Raw genomic sequence first — 19,872 nt, 5'->3', positions numbered from 1 at the left:
ATTTAAAGAAAAAGTTTCTAGTTTCAAAGTGTACAGACACCATAGTGTGGAAACTAAAAGGACAGCCTTCATCTTCTTTGTTTTTTTTTTGTTTTGTTTTTTTTGTTAATATCATAATAGAGCGGCGGTTTTACTGGAGGCTATCGTAGCGTGAAAACCTCCTGCTAGCCCACGCAGAGCGCAGAGATTTGCAACACAAAAAGCAGTGATGTGACTCACAAAGGCCCCAGATCAGTTCTGGGGCCCCAAGCAGCTGAATAGTTTGCTGAAGCCTTGAGAAGATAAAAATTAGATTATTTGTGCCAACAAATCAGAACAGGGCAGCCATCTCTGTGATGGTATTAATGTTCATACACATATCTAACTACGGAACGTCAAAAGGGACTAAATTAAATAAATAACATCGTTAAATCATTTATTAAATATACCGTAAAATAATTAAGTGGTGAATTAAAGGTAAATTATGTATTTATTACACATTTTATAAAACATGTTTTAAAAATCAATAAGATTCAATATTATAATAGTGTCAAATAGTATAATTAATTGTGTATTTAATTATTTCACGGTTTCTGCAGAATCACCATGAAATACTTCGATCTGTTAAACTTGCCATCAAAGTCGAGGGGTGGGGTTATGGGCGGGGCTAAAACTCATCTGATGAATTCCACTAGTTCAGTCTGATTCTGTGAAAATGATTCCACTTTCTGTCTAGTCTGTTAATTGTAAAATATCTTCAAGGAAAAGATTGTGAATATCTACCATCTGAAGATGATTTTCAAAAAATTAGGCTGAAGTAGTTGAGTTTAACAGATCTACCAATATAAATTTGCATTTTAATGATTTAATGACATATTAAATATTTAATTAAGAATTTATATATTTCCTTTTCATATTTAATTAGTAATCCAATTATATTTTTATTTAATTTTGTTCCTTTTGGTCCTCCGTATCCAACATGCTTAAAATGTAGCTATACAAGAACTCTGAGAAAAGACAGTGATCAGGACAGGATCCTCTGGGAGACTACAGCAAATACATCACAGCTATTTATCTGGATATGTTAGACATCTTTCTGTAATTACCTCACAGTATCACCACTGTAAAAAAAAACATAAAACAAAATGAAAAGTCTTGATCAGATCAGACTGCTGATTAACAAGCCAGAGCAGAGACAGAGGCACAGTCTCACCTCTCCCGGCGGATCTTGTCCAGTTTGTCTTTCAGCATCAGGATCTCTTTCTGCAGGTTGAGCTGCTGGCTCTCGGCGTCCCTCAGCTCTTTGCGCAGCGCCTTGAGCTCGGTGCTGTGCTGCGCCTCTCTGCGCGCCAACTCCTCCTCGTATAGCAGCGTCTTCTTCTCCATCTCCGCTCGCAGACGCCCCACCTCCTGCGTCTGGTCGGCTGAAGCCGGAGCAGCCGGAGAGCCGACCTGCTTCACCTGGAGAGCCGGAATGATTAGAGATTTAAAAACAGAGCGGCAACGGGATTCCTGGGATGGGACGTGCTGTGCTGCATCCTCACCTTAAGTCCTTCCAGTTCCTCCTCCAGCTGGCGGCTGTACTGCTCGTTGCGCTCTCTCAACTTCTTCTCTTTCTGAGCCTCGGCGGCTTGCTCCTCAGCCTGAACCTCCATCTGGTGACGGACATACACGGACTGATTGGAGACCAACATTCAGCTGATATGACTTCCTGAACATGATTCCTACACGTTTATCATTAAAACTAATTCCTTAAAGGGGCAGTAACATGTGTTTTCCAGACACATGGTGCCATTTTATTTAACTATCTAGTATCTATGTCACGTTCAGTTATTATAAAAATTTGATATATATAAAATATGACTTAAAGAACTTTGATTTTGTAATTTAACGCCTTAAATTGGATCTCTGTCTCTTTAAGAAGCTCCTACTCATTCTGAAACTACACCTGCAGGAAGTCATCAGAATATGGCTCCACAATTAACCGCTCAACATTTTTACCAGTGTTTCACTGAGAAGTAGCTCAGCAGATACTCAGTTCCACCAGGTGTTTGCTAATTGCTGCTGGCTAGTCTGAAGGAGCTAAATGGACAGAAACTGCAGCACCAAGGAATAACTTTGTCCTCGAATCCGGGGCTAGGTCCACCAAGACAAAACACAGCTGAATGGTTGCCATGGGAGATTAAAGGATGTATGTTTGAGGATTTCTCAAACATACAAGAAAGAATCAAGGCAACACTCCAGGTACGTTTTGATGAGGGATGAACAACATGATGTGAAGCTCAAAACAGTCGATTTTACATAATACTGCCCCTTTAAGCGCATTTTGGATAAACGGATGGGCAGATGGATGGATAGGTGGAAACGCACATCTGGAAATAAATTTTTTTATCCTTCATTTTCTTTATCCATTCTTCCCCAATCCTAGAAAATACTTTAATTCCACATTCTTTCCAGACCATTTAGGAACCTTGAAAGAAAACAACACTAACCTAGAGATGTGTCAGAAAACATGCGCAACTAAACATAAAATATATATATATATATATCTATATATATATGTATATATATATATTTTTTTTTTTGGTAACTATATTCTACAGCTTTTCTGATTATGGATGGTGTCCGGACTTGGGAGTGAAACTAAAGAGTAAAAGAAAGCCACGCCTAGTATCTGAGGAAAGGCAATAAAAGTGGAAGGCTAACCGGAGGTTGAAGTGTTTACCGACCAGCAGGTGCAGACACAGAAAGGTGTTGCTACCAGTCACAGGGAATCTACTCTACCTCCTTCTTGGCCCTCTCAGCCTTTCGCACCTCAAGGCGGAGAGCCTCCACCTTCTGATTCTGGCTCTCCATCTCCTCCTCCTTGTCACGCAGCTGGCGAACCAGGCGCTGCTTTACAGACCTGCCAGGACAGTTCAAATCTAAAGGTTGCTGGTTTTATGCACAGGAAAAAAACCTTGTTTCAGGACAGAACAATCAGTCCAGGAAAACACAAGTGCGCAGGGTTCTACCTGAACTCTGTCAGCTTCTCATTGAGCTCAGAAAACTCCTGCATGGCCAGCTTCCTCTGGCTGTGGGCCTCCTTCAGCTCTTTAGACTGGGACTTCATTTTCTCACCCGCCTCCACAAGACCCTGCTCAGAGCGGAGAGAGAAACGGGAATCATTTCACATATTCAACAAAACTTTGAAGTTCAATGTTTACCAAAAAAAAAAAAAAGCTATCTTCATCAGGGTTTCTGTAGGTTTCACCAAATCAAATTTAAGACACTTTAAGACTTTTTGAAGACCATTATGAATTAAATTTAAGACATGAACCACGACAGAAATTTAGAGAAGAAAATTACATATTTTGCAACATTCTCTACAGTCTGAACCCCCTGCAGATTTTTTGGGACAGAACGCAGCTAGCCTCGTATTGGTTAGCCAACTGGTAATCCACACTTACCAATGATGGATGCAAAAAGCCCAACTACCTAGCAAAGGTATGCTAGCAGCTACTTAGCAATCATGATGTCGGCTTGCAGCTTAAACTGATGCCAAACAGAAAAGTCCAGCAAAAAAAAAAAAAAAAAAAAAACTACATACAGACTAAATTGTTCTATCACAACAACATTTTAAGACTTCATTAGCATAATAAGGCTAAATTACATTTTTAAATTAAATTTTAAGGCCTTCATTTTGGATACACTAGTGTAAAACATTTTAAGCCTTTTTAAGGATCCCTGTTTATACAGATTTGTGTATAACTGGATTACGGATGCAGTGAAAGTGTAGAAATAAACCCTTCCATCACTGATTAGGTCAGAAAACCTGAAATAAAAATCAGACGAGCAGCAGAGGTGAGAGTTTTTACCTTCTGTAAGTCATCCCTCTCCTGTGTTAGGCTTTTCATCTGCTTCTCCAGACTCTTGATGTGTTTGGACGAGTCCTCCAGGTCCCTGCGAGCCGACGTCACGTCCTCCAGCTGCTTCTCCAGTTGGCCTGAGTCTGACACAGGGATGCATTTGAGTGAGAACATGAAGTTTGACTTTCAGTGTGGGTTTCTACAGAGGCGGTCTGTTTTTACACCCTGACCTGCGATCTGCTTCTTGAGAATGTCGATCTCGCTCTTGAGGCTCCTGATCTCCACTTCCTTGTTGGAGCTGACTGGTCCCTCTCCTGTTGGGTGCTGCAGGGCCTGCACAGCCTGAGTCGACTCTGTAAAGGGGAAAACGACCGGGTTTGTTGAACCAGTGGAGGTTGGATTCACCACCATACACTAAGAACAGAGGCATCAGTAGAAGCTCACCTTGCAGTTTGCGACTCAGCTCTAGTTTCTCCTGCTCCAGGCGACGTATCCTTCTCTCATAGGCCTCAGTGGCCAGGCTGTCCTCTAGCCTGCGCTGGACATCCAGGTCCAACTGGTCCTGCCCTGCTTTACCCGGATCCACGGCCAGCTGTCGGAGGCAGCCCCGGTCCGACAGGGAACTACGAGGTAAGTAAACGGTGAAAATTAGATTTCTAATCCAAGGTTTCACCAAATTACCATGGAGATAACCCTGATTATCTGACTAACGCTCTCCTTTCCTGGACTATCAGTTTAGGAAGATGAATTCATTCATTTAGCCATATCAGAATTAATAGGGTCCAAAACAAATGTGTGTTATACTTGTCAGAAAGATTGACAAAATAAGAGAAAAAACAGAAGAGAAAGAAAGACAAAGAAAAACAAAGGAAGGAGGAAAAGAGGAATAGAGAAAAAAAACACTAAGAAAAAAAGGCAGAAAGAAAGATGTAAAAAAAGAAAGAAAAAAAGACTGAAAAAAGAAATACGGACAGAAAAATAAGAAGGAAAGAGAGTTGTAAGGACAAAGACAGGCGTAAAGAAAGAAAATAAAAAAAGATGGAGAGAAAAACAGACAGAAAATTAAACAGAAAAAAGAAAGCAAGAAAGAAGCCTTCTATTTCTTTTATTTAAGAAAAAAAAGACACTTTTTATTTTAACAGTTCATCTGACCCAGTTAGAGTGAGCTCAGGAACAACTCCTCAAAAACACACACATCACCACAGCCTGAATCTGGCAGTGATTCAGAGGATTACACTCACCATTTACTTGTATAGGTGAAACCCACAAACGGCAGGTGATGGCCAGAGAAGGCAGTGTGAGAGGGAGGAGGCATAGTCTCCTGAAAGTCAGGAAACAACAGGAGAATTAGGTGATTTTTACAAAATATAACAAATACTGCATATATTTGTTATGGAGTATTTGGTCTTGTTTTACTACATAAGACCTTACCGAATTCTTTAGACAGTCGTCGTCTACGTCAAAGTTAGAGGTATCTGTAGGACTGCTGACTTCTGGGATGTAGGGGGCCTCACACGTACGAATGTTGTCCCAGTCAATGCCTGAAAGCAGCAACAACACGAGTTGGTACAATTAACAACACCACACAATGACACAATGAATTCTGATTAAAATGCTATAATAATAATAATAATAATAATAATAATAATAATAATAATAATAATAAGTTATTATTATAATTCATGATATTGAGGTATAAGTGATGTCAGGTATGTAATTATATTCACACTGAGTATCAGGATGAGGAAGAACTCTGTGTGTACCAGTGAAAAACGTGTGCTGTTTGAAGTCCTCAATGCCGTTTTGACCCAGCCTGTGTTCCCGACTGCAAATGAGGCGGCGAATCAGATCTTTCGCTTCCTCCGACACGTCTGTTATCTGCTGTGGGAACTGGAATCGCTCCTGTTGGAAGGAAATGACATCAGACAGCTGAGAGTGTGAGAAAACAACAAACGAAACCCGCCAGCCGGCTCCGCTAAACTCCAGTCGGCTCACCTTGTGGTTCATGATTTTCCCGTAGGTTTCCACCAGGGATTCTGCATAGAAAGGAGTCTCCCCGTACAGCATCTCGTACATGCAGACGCCCAGGGACCACCAGTCGCACTCGGGTCCATACTTGCCCTTCCCGTCTTCCATCGCCTGGAGGATCTCGGGGGAAATGTAATCTGGAGTTCCTACTGCCACAGAGGACTGGACCTGGCAGTGGAAAGCAAAACACCACTTAGGATCCAATGAATCCACTGAATGGAACACGGCAGAGAGAGCGTAAACATAAACACACCCTACAATCACACAAATCTGATTATTTTTTTTATTTTTTTTGCTCAGATCTGACACATCTCTGACTTTTTCACCACAGTCTGAATGGCACAATTCCAGTCTTTTACAAAAACATCTGATTTCCTCCATTTCTGGATGTGGTACTGAAACAGATACATAGTTTGTAGTTTTCAGAGCGTCTGCAGTCAGAACAGTCATGTTAATGTGAGACATGTCAGAATTCTGCAGCAGCAGAAGAAGTCAGTGAAGCATCACATCACAGTCCCACCACTCTTAGCTCCAACTACACACCCAAACACACTTCTCTACAGAAGTTGCAGTCAATGCTCCACAAAAGACCATCGCTATTAGTTGTGCCATATTCTTTTTTCATCTTCGTTTGCCTTCTTATGATTTTGTGACAATTCTGTCAGCTCCTGTTGCTGAATAAACCAACATCAATCCGTTGTTACTTCAGTAAACAGTGTGCTGCTGTGCGACGTCTTTGTTCTTATTCTGCACAGTAAATCGTTCACACAGGAGTCTGATTGCAGTCGCATCATTCAAAGAGTTACTTTTGAGTCATAATAAAGGAAATGCTGACCAACATATTTGATGTGTATTGATGATGTTGATGATGTAACGTTTGTAGCCGTTTTTCTCAATTTTTGACCGAGTGGTGTCTGTTATGAGTTTGCATTTCTGTGTTTTTATGATGTGAAGCACTTTGAACTGCATTGTTGCTGAAATGTGCTACACAAATAAACTTGATTTACTGATTGGTTCACTAGTATTAACCACGACTAAATAAAAAAAAAATTGTATTTCAGCGAAAAACCAGAATAGAGCATGAAAACCTGCCCTGTGCCTTAGAGAAAGGCAAACATCAAGACGAAGGATGATGAAGTTACATTTAAAGACTTCTCAGAGTATAATAAAAATAAATGAATGTGAACAGTGAGGTTTCTTTTTTCAATTCATTTTATAATGCAGATTCATGGCAGTGTTACAGTCACTGGTTATGACTTGGGTTTAATTTCATCAGTGGTGGCTCAGCAGTAGCAAGGCAGACAGGAGAGGCTCACTGCAGTGTCCTGACTCGGTTCAGGATTCAGTGCAGGAGCAGGGCTGTGATCGTCGTCAGAGGATCTTCAGACCGACTAAATGAACTTTATGAAACCGTTAGCCAGGCTGCTCAGCAACATCTAAAGCACAACCACACAACTCCTACACAGATTTCTTCCTTCAAGCTGTCAGAATGCTGTAAAAATGAAATAAAGATATCAACTTTAGGACCACCTCATTTTTCATCAAAGTTATCCTGGTTTTGTTTAAAAGGTGTAGCATATTTGCTCATAGCATTATTGCGTTCACCCAACATTCAGACTCCAGTAGAGAGAGGATCCTCTTAGGTGTTTTGAATCATCAAGTACAGAGTGATGCATGAACGCTTCGAGGCTTAATTATGAAGATTGTTTCTCAGTTTTCCTGTATTGACACTTATCAAACTGCTTTAGGCTACAACAACAACAAAAATACCCATTTGAAAAGCTAGTGGTTAGTGGAGGAGGCGGAGGTTCTCAGGGCTTTATTCTATTTTATTGAACATCTACATGCTCCTGCTACATTAGATTATTAAGCACTAAAACATCTCAATATCAATTGTACACTGATGACAACTTCATAATTCATAAAATGGATCACGTTTCTCAGCTCAATACAGAAAAAACATGCGTCATTAATTTTGGTACGTGAAATACAAGGTTAAAGATTTGGACTATTATACATGGCAAGGCTAAAGGCCATAAACCAACTTAGATGTATTAAATGAGTCTACAACCTGTGTTGAAGTTTTGGTCATTGACTGTCAAGAACTCTTCAAATAGTTGGATGGTTATATTCATGCTCTTATTTTGAAGTGGGTGAAGACTGTTTACGTAGCAGTTCTGCTTCCTCTCCTCATGTTCTCGTATTTTCTTAAACATAAACATCTTTTTGTGCTATTTAGTAAAGTACACCATTTAAATGAATTAATGTAACTGATTAAAACAAGGAATCTTATTTTTTGGGTGGTAACTGGAGTCTCTGCATCACTTTCATCCTACTTTCAGACTTGGAGCTGTCGCCCTTATTATTAGCATTTTCCGCTCTGTAATCTTTCATTTCATCTCTTCAGTTTTCCTTCCTGTAACATCAGGAGAATCGTCTGAATCGCAACCTGCAAGCCAGGCCAAGCAGCCGAACCGCACACTCCTCATGGGAGACCCCCAGGGTTAAGGCAGCGAGGTTAGTAAAACTCTGGTTTTGTTTGCTTTGGACCGGGAGGAACAACAGCAGCAGCGGCGGCAGCAGCGCAGTCAAAACCTACCGTCCCATCCTCCATGAGCTTCAGGCAGGAGCCGAAGTCGGCCAGGCGGATGTGGCCGTTCATATCCAGCAGAATGTTGTCAGGCTTGATGTCCCTGAAAAGAGAGAGAGGGGAGAAAGGGACGAAAGGAAAGAAGGGGGAAAAAAGTCAAACTGAGTGAGCGGTTCCTGAAAACGCCTTCCAATCAAAACACCTTTTAGGACATCCAAAAAACACACACTTCATCATCTCGTATTCCTGGGAGCTGCGATCGGTTCTCATCAGGAATTCGAGCGGTCTTGATTTGCCTGTAAATACGGCGGATAATAATTCAGCCCAGTTCTGTGATTGAATTAAGTGTAATTTTCCTTTGGCTCCATTTATCAGCAGTAGGATAAGTTGAAATTGAATACAATAAAAAAAAAAGAGAAAAATGAGTTGAGTGTATGATTTGGGAATTAGCTTTACACACAGATAAAAGAAAGATAAACCAACCTACTGCGTTATTCCTTTTCCTGATGTTTTTGTGGAAAAAAGGAGGTTGCCAAACAGTTTCTGTACGTTTTCGTGTTCCCTGCATCTGTTCTGCATTATTACTGCTGATGGTGAGTTTACATTTTCACATACAGCCTGTGGTTTGACTCCAGTCAGCAGAAAATAATTCTACCTTAGGATACAAGGTTTTCTTTCCTCCCTCTCCACCACCTAAACTGGCTGAATGTTTTTTTTGTATCAATCAGCATCTTTCACCCTGACCTCCCCATTTCACATTTTCACACTTAAACCAAATCATTATTTCCCTTTGATCCCACAGTCATTTAGTTAAATCGTCCAAGTCACGTTTTTTTTTTAAAAAGATATCCAGTTCCAAACGGGATTTTAGTCTGAACAAGACAAAAACACTTCTATCTGTAGTTTATTCAAACTTCACCAGGCTTTCTCATTTTCAAGAAACGCCTCTGTGTCACCGTTATATTTATACCCAAGGAAAACAAAAAGTATTGAGTTACTGACTAAAGATTCTCCAGCACTCTGATCAACTTCAAAGGACAAAGTACCCATTGAAAAGCTTCACCTGCTTTAAGGGTTTCAGTAATGTTGCTACAGCAGATTTGCTGGAAAAAAAAATATATATTTCTTAACAGTGGAGTTTGATCCCACTGGATTAAAAGTTTGTTTTTCAAAATTGTCCCAACAAAAAGCAGAAGAGCATCAAACTGGTACATAACGTTTATGGAAAAATTCAGCTAGTCGGTCTTCTCCTAGTGCTAACAGGAAACAACCAATCAGAGCGCATTGGCGGAACTTATCACTGTCAATCATGCTTGTGTACTCGCTGCTGACATCCTCCCCTTACTCTCTGCTACGCTACTGCTAGTTCCCCACAACCAATCCTGTCATGAATGCTAAGGCTTTATCAGTTAGCATTTATAGTTTTTCTGTAACAGTTATGTTGCGTACACTGGAATGATTGACAGCACTAAGCTCCTCCTCCTGGCTCTGATTGGTTGCTTTTGAGTGAGAGCGGTGCATTTCTTCAGATGACAATACCAGCACTGGGAGGAGGCAGAGGAGATTGATCTTTACACAGATGATCTGTGTCGTGTTACACAGTCAGGACATGGTGACAGTTTTAACAAATATGGAAAAAACATATTTTTGTAAAAGTTACATACAGCAACTTTAGTGATGCCATTTCTAGGTGCTAAGAGGAGTCAGGTGTGTAGAGAACAAGGGACAGGACGTCAAATATGATCTCTGACAGGTGGTCAGGGGTGACTTTAATTGAGCCCTAGACTGCTATAAAACAGAAACACCACAGTGACCCACTAACCAGACTAAATATAGTCTGTCCTTGTCATAAAAGCTTTCTACAAAGGAGTGTGTGTTAGAATAATATTTTCTAACACACGGCACAAAGCAAAACTCAAACATCCCCAGTTAGGCTAAACGCCCACTCATTTTGTTTCATCATGGGCGTGAGTGTTTCTGTCCGGTGACTCAAGCGTGTTCCCGCTTAAAATAGCAAACCTGAAGCTTGAAACAGGAACACAGTCAACCAGCGCGGCTCCCAACTCATGTCAGCTTTTGCTGTTGTGATTGGCTCCGGCCACCGACCATACGCCAACTAACATCCGCCCTAGAGACGTTCACACCTGCTCTGATTTATAAGGCTTCTCTGTAATCTACTGCAAGGAAAAGGTGGCAATGAGGCTACAGGAAGTGGTTTCTGTCAGCATACAAAAAGTACTAATTAACACACAGTAAAACTAATTAAATTTGACATTTGAGAATTTTTTTTACAGCTGCATGATATTAGAATATCAAGCAATGAGGATTCTATTGAGAAATATTGGATTTTCTTCACACTTTGTTCCCCATTAACTAAATGAAACTGAATCTCATGTGGAAACTGAAGCAAGACAAACACTTTACACTGAAAGTGTAAACTGAATGAAAAAGCCAGAGCTTATTATTTATTTATCCAAAAAGCTGAATGTTACAGTAATGTTCTGCATCTAAAGTGTCAACCTGGACTAAATCAGTCAACGATGTTTTCCAAAAAGCCTCCAGTGATATTTTTACTACACCCACTGACACTGAGTTGACGATTTATTCGCAACCATAAATGGTACGATTACTTTTCTTTGTAATTGTCAATGAAATGGATAATCCTCCACTAAGAAACTGAGTGAAATTGATTCGCAGTGCTTAAGCAAAATGTTTTTTTTACCTAAGAAAACGAGACATGACGAGGCGGCTAAAAACACAAAAACTATTCTGAAATAAATGACCAAGCCAAAACAAATTTGGATGATTTGGTCTAATAGATTTTGCAGTAAGTGACTAATTCAGGCTGAATATAGCTCTCTGTTACCAAACATCAGGAAGTAAATAGTTCAAGCCAACGAGGCACCCTTATATTAGTTTAAGTTCCCCAGTGATGCAAGTCCTGCCCACACCAGGGAGATTTTCCATCTTACAGCAGCGACAGACTTTCAAAGACTGCTCTGATGTCAACCGAAGTCTCTTCAAAGCCACATGTAAAGCCCCCATCATTTTCTGCTACCGTTAATGCTCGCATTTTGCGGGTCGGGAGCAGCTGGATAGACTCGCCATCTCACGACACTAAAACCTCGGTGCAGAAAACCACAGGTTAAAGTGACATGAGAGACGACAATTATGTAAACCCCACACTTGTTTCCATTAAACCTGAATCTACATTAGACTAGAAAACTTTCAGAAATGTGCCTGACCGTCACAAATGTGTCATCTGCCATAGATATCTGATTTTAAATGAAAACCACAAACTCCACTGGAATGCATTCAAGTCTGGAGCAACCAAACCTCGTTTGATGGAAAAACATTACACACAAGTCCTATTTTTTTTTTCTTATTTATCACTAAAAGTACACTGTTGAATCATAAAATATCTTCATGATACAGAAAATATAAATCTGGAGATCTCTGAGGGACCTTTTAACATCTAAGCTTCACTGTTGCCAGGCTTCATAACATTCATCTAAATGTTAGAAACCAACATTTTCTTGACTCCAGAACCTCACAAATCATAACCGTAAAACTTGGACCAGACGACAAGCACGTGGCTCTGCAGGGGATGTGTGTGTGTGTGTGTGTGTGTGTGTGTGTGTGTGTGTGTGTGTGTGTGCGTGTGTGTGTGTGTGTGTGTGGGTGTGTGCGTGCGTGTGTGTGTGGGTGTGTGGGTGTGTTCCAGTAGCTGGAGAGTGTTAATCTGCTCCTAAGACCTCTGCTCTGCCATAGAGCAGACAGCATAAGTTGACCTTAGCTTGCTGTATCAATGGTACAGAGGATGGAGTCTGCTACTGATAAACCACTTAGCGCTAGCCCACGTCGTCCCACTGCTACTCAACTCATCTGTTTCCTTGCCTCAGATTTACCCGATTACTAACCTAATAATCTATGGCCCACCATATATTTGTGTGGGTCACACAAATATATTAGCAGATGTAGGCTGACAGCATATTAGCTGCCTTCCAGTTGTGAACAAAGCAGAATAGCTGTGATTCCATGCTAGGTGAGTGATCACAGTAATTGGGCTAGTGTGTCACGGGGCTCCAGCAGTCTTAAGGAGCGTCGCAGGGACGGGAATAGAGGAAGGTAATCTCTGCTAAGACCGCAGCATCCATCTGGGAGGGCCATCTGGATGGCGCCTCACGCTTTGTGCACGCCAGCAACTGGAGGACCTGCAAAGACGGCTACGCGCTAACAGGATTCCTGCTAATTCATGACGTGAAGAGCTGGTGTCACACCAGATAGAATCTCCAGGTGAAAACACAGATGGCTGACAAGCCATTCATTCTCTAGGACATAAAAAATATGGAATGAACTATTGGAAAACTAAAAGAAAACTATGAAAGAATACGATTTTTTTTAAGGAAAAGGTAATCTCTTCAAAGACATGATACAAACTAAATACACCAATTGTTTCTGCTCAAATTTTCTGTCAAGCGATTCCTGAGGTGTAACGTCTGATTTAAAATGATGCTAAGAGTTTTGCTAGACGGTGATCTTTATCTGGATACAAAAGTCCTGAGCTGGAACCTTTGTATCTGCATGTTTCTGGTACACCCACAAATCTGACGCACAAGTTACAACTGCAAACAGCAATGAATGACGAAGTCACTTCTCCTGGCGTACCGTGGGTTAATTTTTGCTTTAAAAAAATCTGATTGGTGTTGGAAAAGACTATTGTTGTGTTCAAATTGTGCTAAATAGAGTTAGACTAGCATCTCTATGCTAAACATGTTGCAGCAGCACAACGCTAATGTCAACGTCTAGAGTTAACATTTCTAAAGAAGTTCTAGGAATGATCAGGTCCCTGAAATACTGGAAAACAAAATGTCTAGAATAGCACTTTGCACTAATCTGGTGGTTGAATAACTTTAATAAAACGCTAAAACAATAAACATCCTTGCTGATGAGCTTGTGTGTCTAGTTATTCAATAATTTAGCAACAAAAAAGGGTCTTTGAATTTAAAATTTTGCTTATTTTGCCAATGTATGTGGCTTTCAACTACAGACCCTGAAATTAACTCAAACATTTAAATTAAGTCCCAGCACTGATTAATACGTCAGTTTCTGAATGATGCAAGAGGAGTTCATGAACTGATGCATGTTGATGTAGAGTAACATTTCCCCAAAGGAGGTGACCGCTATGCGGCTAGCACATTGAGAACTAGTGGAACATTGGACTCTATTCAAATGCAAGCTAACATGACAGAGACCCTTTCACAAGCAGTGATTGAGTACGATCAGCAGGTTCTAAGGAAGCACATGGCTCTGATCAATAGGAAAGCAGACAAAGACCATGATCAATAGTTCGCACATGAGCAAATGCATCGGCGACCGCGCAGATCTGGACCAGACGTTACATTAAAGTTAACGTAGCTTTTCTTTAAACACACAACAGAGTTTATAATGTGTGTTTGGTTTCTTGGTCATTACAACAGATCTCCACAGCTTTCTCTTTACAGCCTGATGCTTGTTCCCCATCCCCATCCCAGCACCCTCCCCCACCCGCCTCTCCAATCAGACTCTAAGCATCAGTGTTGGAGCAGACAGATGTGGTGCTAGGCAGCACAAAGCCTGCTGACATGGTCCATTGAAACATTTGTCAGGGTCCTCTGGGAGGCCACGCAGACCACTGACCACTGAACAAATGAAGGCATGCGCGCGCGCGCACACACACACACACACACACACACACACACACACACACACACACACACACACACACACACACACACACCCCTCTGCATCCGACTCTCATGGGATTCAACTGAAGGAGACAGAAGATGGACCTCGAGGCCTTTTTGCACCTCGTTTCTTTCATCTGGTCTCCTCTCAACTTCATCAGTGTCAACAGGAAAGGAAGAATTCGTTTTCATTAGGCTGACATTTTGGGAAGCTAAGAAAAAAATGAACACAAAAGGTTTAGATAGTTTTGTTTATGTAAGAGAAGTTGACAAATAATCCAGATTCATTCAGCTGTTCATGATAGGCCCATTTTTAAATTAAACCGACTGAACAACCTACATTGTTTGCTGTAGCAGAAGTCCTCAAGATTCCCTCAGTCACATAATCACAACAACTCCTGTAATGGTGCCGACTGCTACATATGAAGTAACTAGCGATGCTAATCTTACTTACTAAATCCATTCCTACAGCTTAAAATGCTTTTAATAAGATGTGAGGACAAGGAATGCACTGATCCACTTTTTTCACTTCTATACCGATGCAGATATCTGAGGATTAGTATCGGACAATACAACACAAAACAGTGCTGTATTGACTTAAAATGTTTCCTTTAAAAAAAAAAACAGACATAAATGTTCTTAATTAATATTTGATAACTCTGCACTGCACAACAAACTTAAATACACCAATAGCTTTACAAGCTTGGCCAAACATGTAATCACAATTCAACTGTAATTTGTTAAGTCGGTGCAATTTGGAGTACAACAGCCAATTAAAAGTAAATAAAAAAAACTGAAAATGATTAAAAAAAATAAAATAAAATAAAAAAACCAACAGGTTGACTTTCTTGGTCAGAAATATTAAAAGTATTTTTTTTGGTAGAAAGAGACAGAAAAGCAAAAAAATTATAAATCATGAAAATGGAAATTACTGAGTTTATTTTAATTTATCATGTGATTAATTGATTTACTGCGACATGCTCAGGACTGGATCTATCACGATCTGATAAGGGCTTCGTATGAGTCGATAATTATCGACTGGTTTTGGGTTTAAAGTATCTGAAATGCAGCCAAACTGGTGACCTTTACTGTTTCATCTCAGTTTCCTCTCGAGCCGTTCTCATTTTCTCCTTTCCCTCCACTCTTTATAATATTTAATCAGCTATAAGGCACAGTGGCGAAACCTGAAACTTATGCTGAAAAGGCTGATTGGCTATTGGCCATCCTTTGCACCCGATATTGCACAAATGACACTGGAATGACAACTGTGATGCTGTTAACATAAACTGAAATTCATACACTGGAATATCATCAATCTGGCTCCTGTCTATTTGTAGTAGTGGTCATTTAAAAAAGAAAAAACTGCCAGATGAGGCCAACAATGTCATTAAGAGAAGGTATTGATGTCGTCAGATGCTGTTCAATTAATAGAAAGCAGCATGTGCCTCTAGGGGTCTTTAAAGTGGGCATCTGTGGCTCAAGCATTGGAGTGGTAATGCGTCACCTCAGTGGTCTGACCTACAGCCTGTAAGGTTCATGATGATAAACTACCTCAGGTATTCTGGCTCTAGTCTAATCTTCATGCCCAGGAGCAAACATGGAGAAAGCAGCATGCAGTTTCTATGCTCCATACATCTGGAACAAACTACCACAAAACTCCAAAACCGCTCAAACACTGAGTTACATTAAAACGAGGCTAAACCCCCGCTGGTTTACAGTTCATTTTGATTAGTAGTTAGTGGAGCATCGATGAACATGTTTCATGTAGGCCTGTTGCGATAAACGATAAATCAATTAATCGCACAATAAATTAAACCTATCAAACTCATTTTAATCGGCTTTATCGTCTCTTCATGCCGTTTTTTCTTTATGTTGATGACACTGAATGAAAAAGGCTCAACTCCAGTGCGCTTCACTGACCCTCCCTTCCTATTTCCTTAGTGTAATGCCCAGCGCACACTAAAAGAGTTGTCAGCCCATTTTCAAAACCTGAGAGACACATTAGCCAACACAAATCCTAGGTATAACGGTTCGATCGGGTTTGTCGTGCCGTGTGGTGTCCAGCCACATGGGCACAAAATAATGGCTACAAGTCCAGTTAACTAATTTTAAAACCAGGTATTAATCAATGCTTTACTAGAATCTACCTGTGATGCATGTGGTTAGAGTCAGGGTAAAGTCCTGGCTGAATGAAAATCATTGTAACCTATTTATGTCACGTTAACAAAGAACAGCTGTTTATCAACTGCGGTAGCAATTTGGCTCCAACTCCTCCCCTTCTCATTTCTATATTCTTTGCACGAAATGTTGTATAAATATTAATGTTGTTTCCACATATCATCTACAATGTCCGCTGGACTTCGGGTCAACGTGTCAGCTGTTTGGGATTCCCCTCCGTAATTTCCCTCAGAAAGCAGGAGGAGAATCCGTGCTTTCTGATTGGCTACCTGTCACATTCAACAGGCTGCCTTAAGCTCCCAGTCGGGGAAAACCCCTGACTTAGATCGGAGAGGCCACAACGATCTACAGTAACACACCACACACTGCAGGATGATCAGTTACGAAATCACCAGCGACAATCTTAGATCGGCCAACGTTCTAAGATTATCGTAAGGGGAAAATAGGGGCAAAAAATTGTGTAGTATGATTTACTGTATTAGGTAGTCGGATGTGCCCATCTTCTCTATTTAAATCTAGTGATTACTGAAGGGCAATATAGTATACAGACTTCATATCTGCACTCTTTTGGTTGAATGCAGTATTTATTTCCACTTTGGCTTCATGTTGTTTAGTTTTTATTAAAGTACGTTTTTTGTTAATGGAGACTGAGAATCCATTTTATTTTTGTTTTTGGTTGTTTTGTTTATTTAGTTTAGTTTATCAGTTCCAGTGTTATGTGTTCTTTTGAAAATAAAATTTATGTATCTATGGCAGGAAATCGCATGCATTATGTCATTTCCATTAAATAAGTGTCAAAAGGTCTTGAAACACTATTATCATTCATCGCAATCATTTTTTAGACAATTAATCGCTCAGCAAAATTTGTTATCGTGACAGACCTAGTTTCATGAGTATCTGCTTGATGATTCTGATTATGGCATTTGACAAAATGTTTGTTAGGGATGGTTATTTATCGTTTATCATGACAAATTTCTTGTCATGATAAAAATTCTGATTTATTGTTGTTGTGATAAATTCCAATAAAGATATTTTTAAAAACCCCAAAACTGTTAGTACTGTCTGGATTCTTAAATTAACTTTTGTTCACTGTTTGTTCAATGAATATCAAATTTGAAAATATGACTAAGTACAGTTACTGTGTGCAGCTTAATGAAACGCATCACTACTTTCTGTGCCTGGAGTCCTAAAGAACCACATTAATGGGAATGTTTCTCAACAGCAGTATTTGTTTGTGGGGCAATGATTCTGTACAATTACCTAAAAGAGAACAAATAAATGGTTCTCATTGTGACTTTTATCATTATCGCAATCGTACCACAAAATATTGTGAACAAATTTAGCCACCTCTAGTGGTTAAACTGTTTCACAATTGGTGACTGTATGATGTGTTTATGATGTAAAACATTTTGAACTTCCTTGTTGCTGAAAAGTGCTATACAAATACACTTGACGTATCATACCAGGTGTGTGTATAAGAAAAATACATCATGTAAACCACAGCTAAATCAACTACAATATCCCGTATTTTCAATTAAAAACCATTAGAACACAGAACCATCCAGGGGTCAGAGCAGCACGACACAGAAAATAGCAATGAGATAAACACACATCCGGATTCGCATGCTAATACACACACACACACACACACATGCAAACACACACACACAGTCATCAGACGGCGCTAGCCAGCAGGACACACCCTCCTCCACTCCCTCCTCGGGGGACCTGCCCGGCCGTCTCCACCCTCTCCAAAAGTCAGCACCGAAAACTCCCACGAGAGTTGTGTGTGTATGCGTGTGTGTCTGTGTGTGTGTAAGTGAGAGCAAAGGAAGGGTTGGGGGGGTGGCTGGTGACAGCAACCACACCCCCACCCACACACCTCTAAAGCCGGTCATTAGTGTCCCAAAGTGTCCACAGGCAGACCAAAAGAGAAACGGCGCGGCCCCCACCTCCCCCATTCCTTCTTCTTTCCATCCACCAACCCCAACCCGCGGCCCCTAGCAACACCATGCAATTAGTGGCTCCCACTCGCCGCTATTGGCTCCCTTTCTTTCCATACATTTATATTTACATGCGTCTTTGGCTCTGTCATTGTCACCCAGTGTGTCTGAGTGAGCGGTGGTGTATTACAGACAAGGGGGGAAAAAAAAAAAATCCTGGACACACCCAACATACCAAGTCGCCGAGCTTTATCTCTGCCTCTTTCTGACCCACCCTTCTCTTCTAATTATCTCACATTATTCCCTCCGTCTATCCATCATTCTCTCGCTCGTTTGTGCTGTGACGGGCCCCCGGCGAAAGTAAAGCTGTAATTATGTTAACATGCCCATGTGACTACTTCCTGTCTAGAAGAGCCTCATATCCTGTTCCCGAGGGGCATCTTTAGTCGGCAGGAAAAAAAATTCTTTTAGCGCCCACGTCAGAGAGGAAAACAGTTTCCCAAGCTGTGCCGTGTCAACAGTGAGCTTTGAGGCATTTTGTTTGTCAAGTGAGAAGTAGCTCCACCTTTAGACGCGACGAGATGAACAGCTAAGCAAAAGAGACGAGGCAGGAACCGGGTGACCCTTCCTCACGGAGAGAGGAAGGAGAGAGTTCTTCAGCTCATAGTAGCTGCGTTCCCATGACAAATATATGCAAAACTTTTTCGATATTTTGCCAATGTTGAAAAAAATATCGAAGAGTTCACTTCAACTGGACAGAGATGGAGGTTTTTAGGCGAACTACAGTTCTAGACTCTACTTGCTGGTTGACAGCTGGGTTTTTTTAAGGGTATCACTTTTTAAATCTTTTCTGAAAATAAATGAAAATAAATCAAATTCCAATTAAATTCCCTGAAGTTTGTTTTCGCGACATGACAAAATCTGAAGAACTTGTGAATTCTTTTGCATGTGTTCAAAGTATTCACTCTAATTCACTACTCAGGTATGTTGGACCATTTGTTCTTCTATAACACATTATTTTACCAATCGAGCTTTTCTCCTTTAACTTCTGTCGCCAACTGATTGCAATCATTTTCCAGAACCCTGACATCCTGCCTCTCCAGAGGCCGAAGTGCCTCCCCCCAGCTGGAATATTTCCCCCAGCTGCAGCACTAGTGTAAATACACCAAGCATCCATCATCAGGAGTTATTGCTCCGTTAGCTTCATGCTTACAAACGGCTGCATATGTTCCAACAGGAACCTTCGCATGTTATCCCGCCACCTCACCTGTGGACATAGTGGAGCTGGTGAACGGAGTCGATGGCCAGCACCATCTCAGCAAGGTAGAACTTGGCCATTTCTTCAGGCAGTCGGTCCTCAAACTTGCTCAGCAGAGTCAGCAAGTCGCCACCCACGTAGTAGTCCATGACCAGGTACTGGAGAGCAAATAAACACATTAACGATGCAGGAAAAACACACACACACACAAAAAGAGAACAGTAAATACACATCTTTATATAAACGGATATTAAACTTGCACCTAAATAGTTTCATGTGTTTGGGTTCACCTAAAAATAAATGGAAGGATGGACCGCGGTGA

General features: G+C 40.7%; 1 protein-coding gene across 6 annotated transcripts in view; it reads right to left on the bottom strand.

Annotated features, from left to right (window-relative positions):
• The window catches only part of cdc42bpab (CDC42 binding protein kinase alpha (DMPK-like) b), an 81,504-nt gene that overhangs the window by 24,263 nt on the left and 37,369 nt on the right, over positions 1–19,872 (bottom strand). For all 6 annotated transcript variants that reach the window (XM_088001873.1, XM_088001872.1, XM_088001870.1 and 3 more), the window contains exons 6-18: positions 19,560–19,708; positions 8,455–8,548; positions 5,823–6,023; positions 5,591–5,729; positions 5,259–5,368; positions 5,069–5,148; positions 4,272–4,450; positions 4,058–4,180; positions 3,837–3,970; positions 2,994–3,115; positions 2,764–2,884; positions 1,524–1,634; positions 1,193–1,440 (exon numbers count right to left, since the gene is read on the bottom strand). In XM_088001873.1, coding sequence (XP_087857999.1) covers positions 1,193–1,440; positions 1,524–1,634; positions 2,764–2,884; positions 2,994–3,115; positions 3,837–3,970; positions 4,058–4,180; positions 4,272–4,450; positions 5,069–5,148; positions 5,259–5,368; positions 5,591–5,729; positions 5,823–6,023; positions 8,455–8,548; positions 19,560–19,708 — 1,811 coding nt within the window. The remainder of the gene's footprint in view (positions 1–1,192; positions 1,441–1,523; positions 1,635–2,763; positions 2,885–2,993; positions 3,116–3,836; positions 3,971–4,057; positions 4,181–4,271; positions 4,451–5,068; positions 5,149–5,258; positions 5,369–5,590; positions 5,730–5,822; positions 6,024–8,454; positions 8,549–19,559; positions 19,709–19,872) is intronic.

The sequence above is a fragment of the Poecilia mexicana genome, unplaced genomic scaffold, assembly GCF_051168715.1.
Source record: "Poecilia mexicana isolate PSO_F unplaced genomic scaffold, ASM5116871v1 scaffold_21, whole genome shotgun sequence".
In the NCBI taxonomy this organism is placed as follows: Eukaryota; Metazoa; Chordata; class Actinopteri; order Cyprinodontiformes; family Poeciliidae; genus Poecilia; species Poecilia mexicana.
The sequence above is the reverse complement of the archived record's forward strand: the minus strand, read 5'-3'. Positions and strand labels throughout refer to the sequence as shown.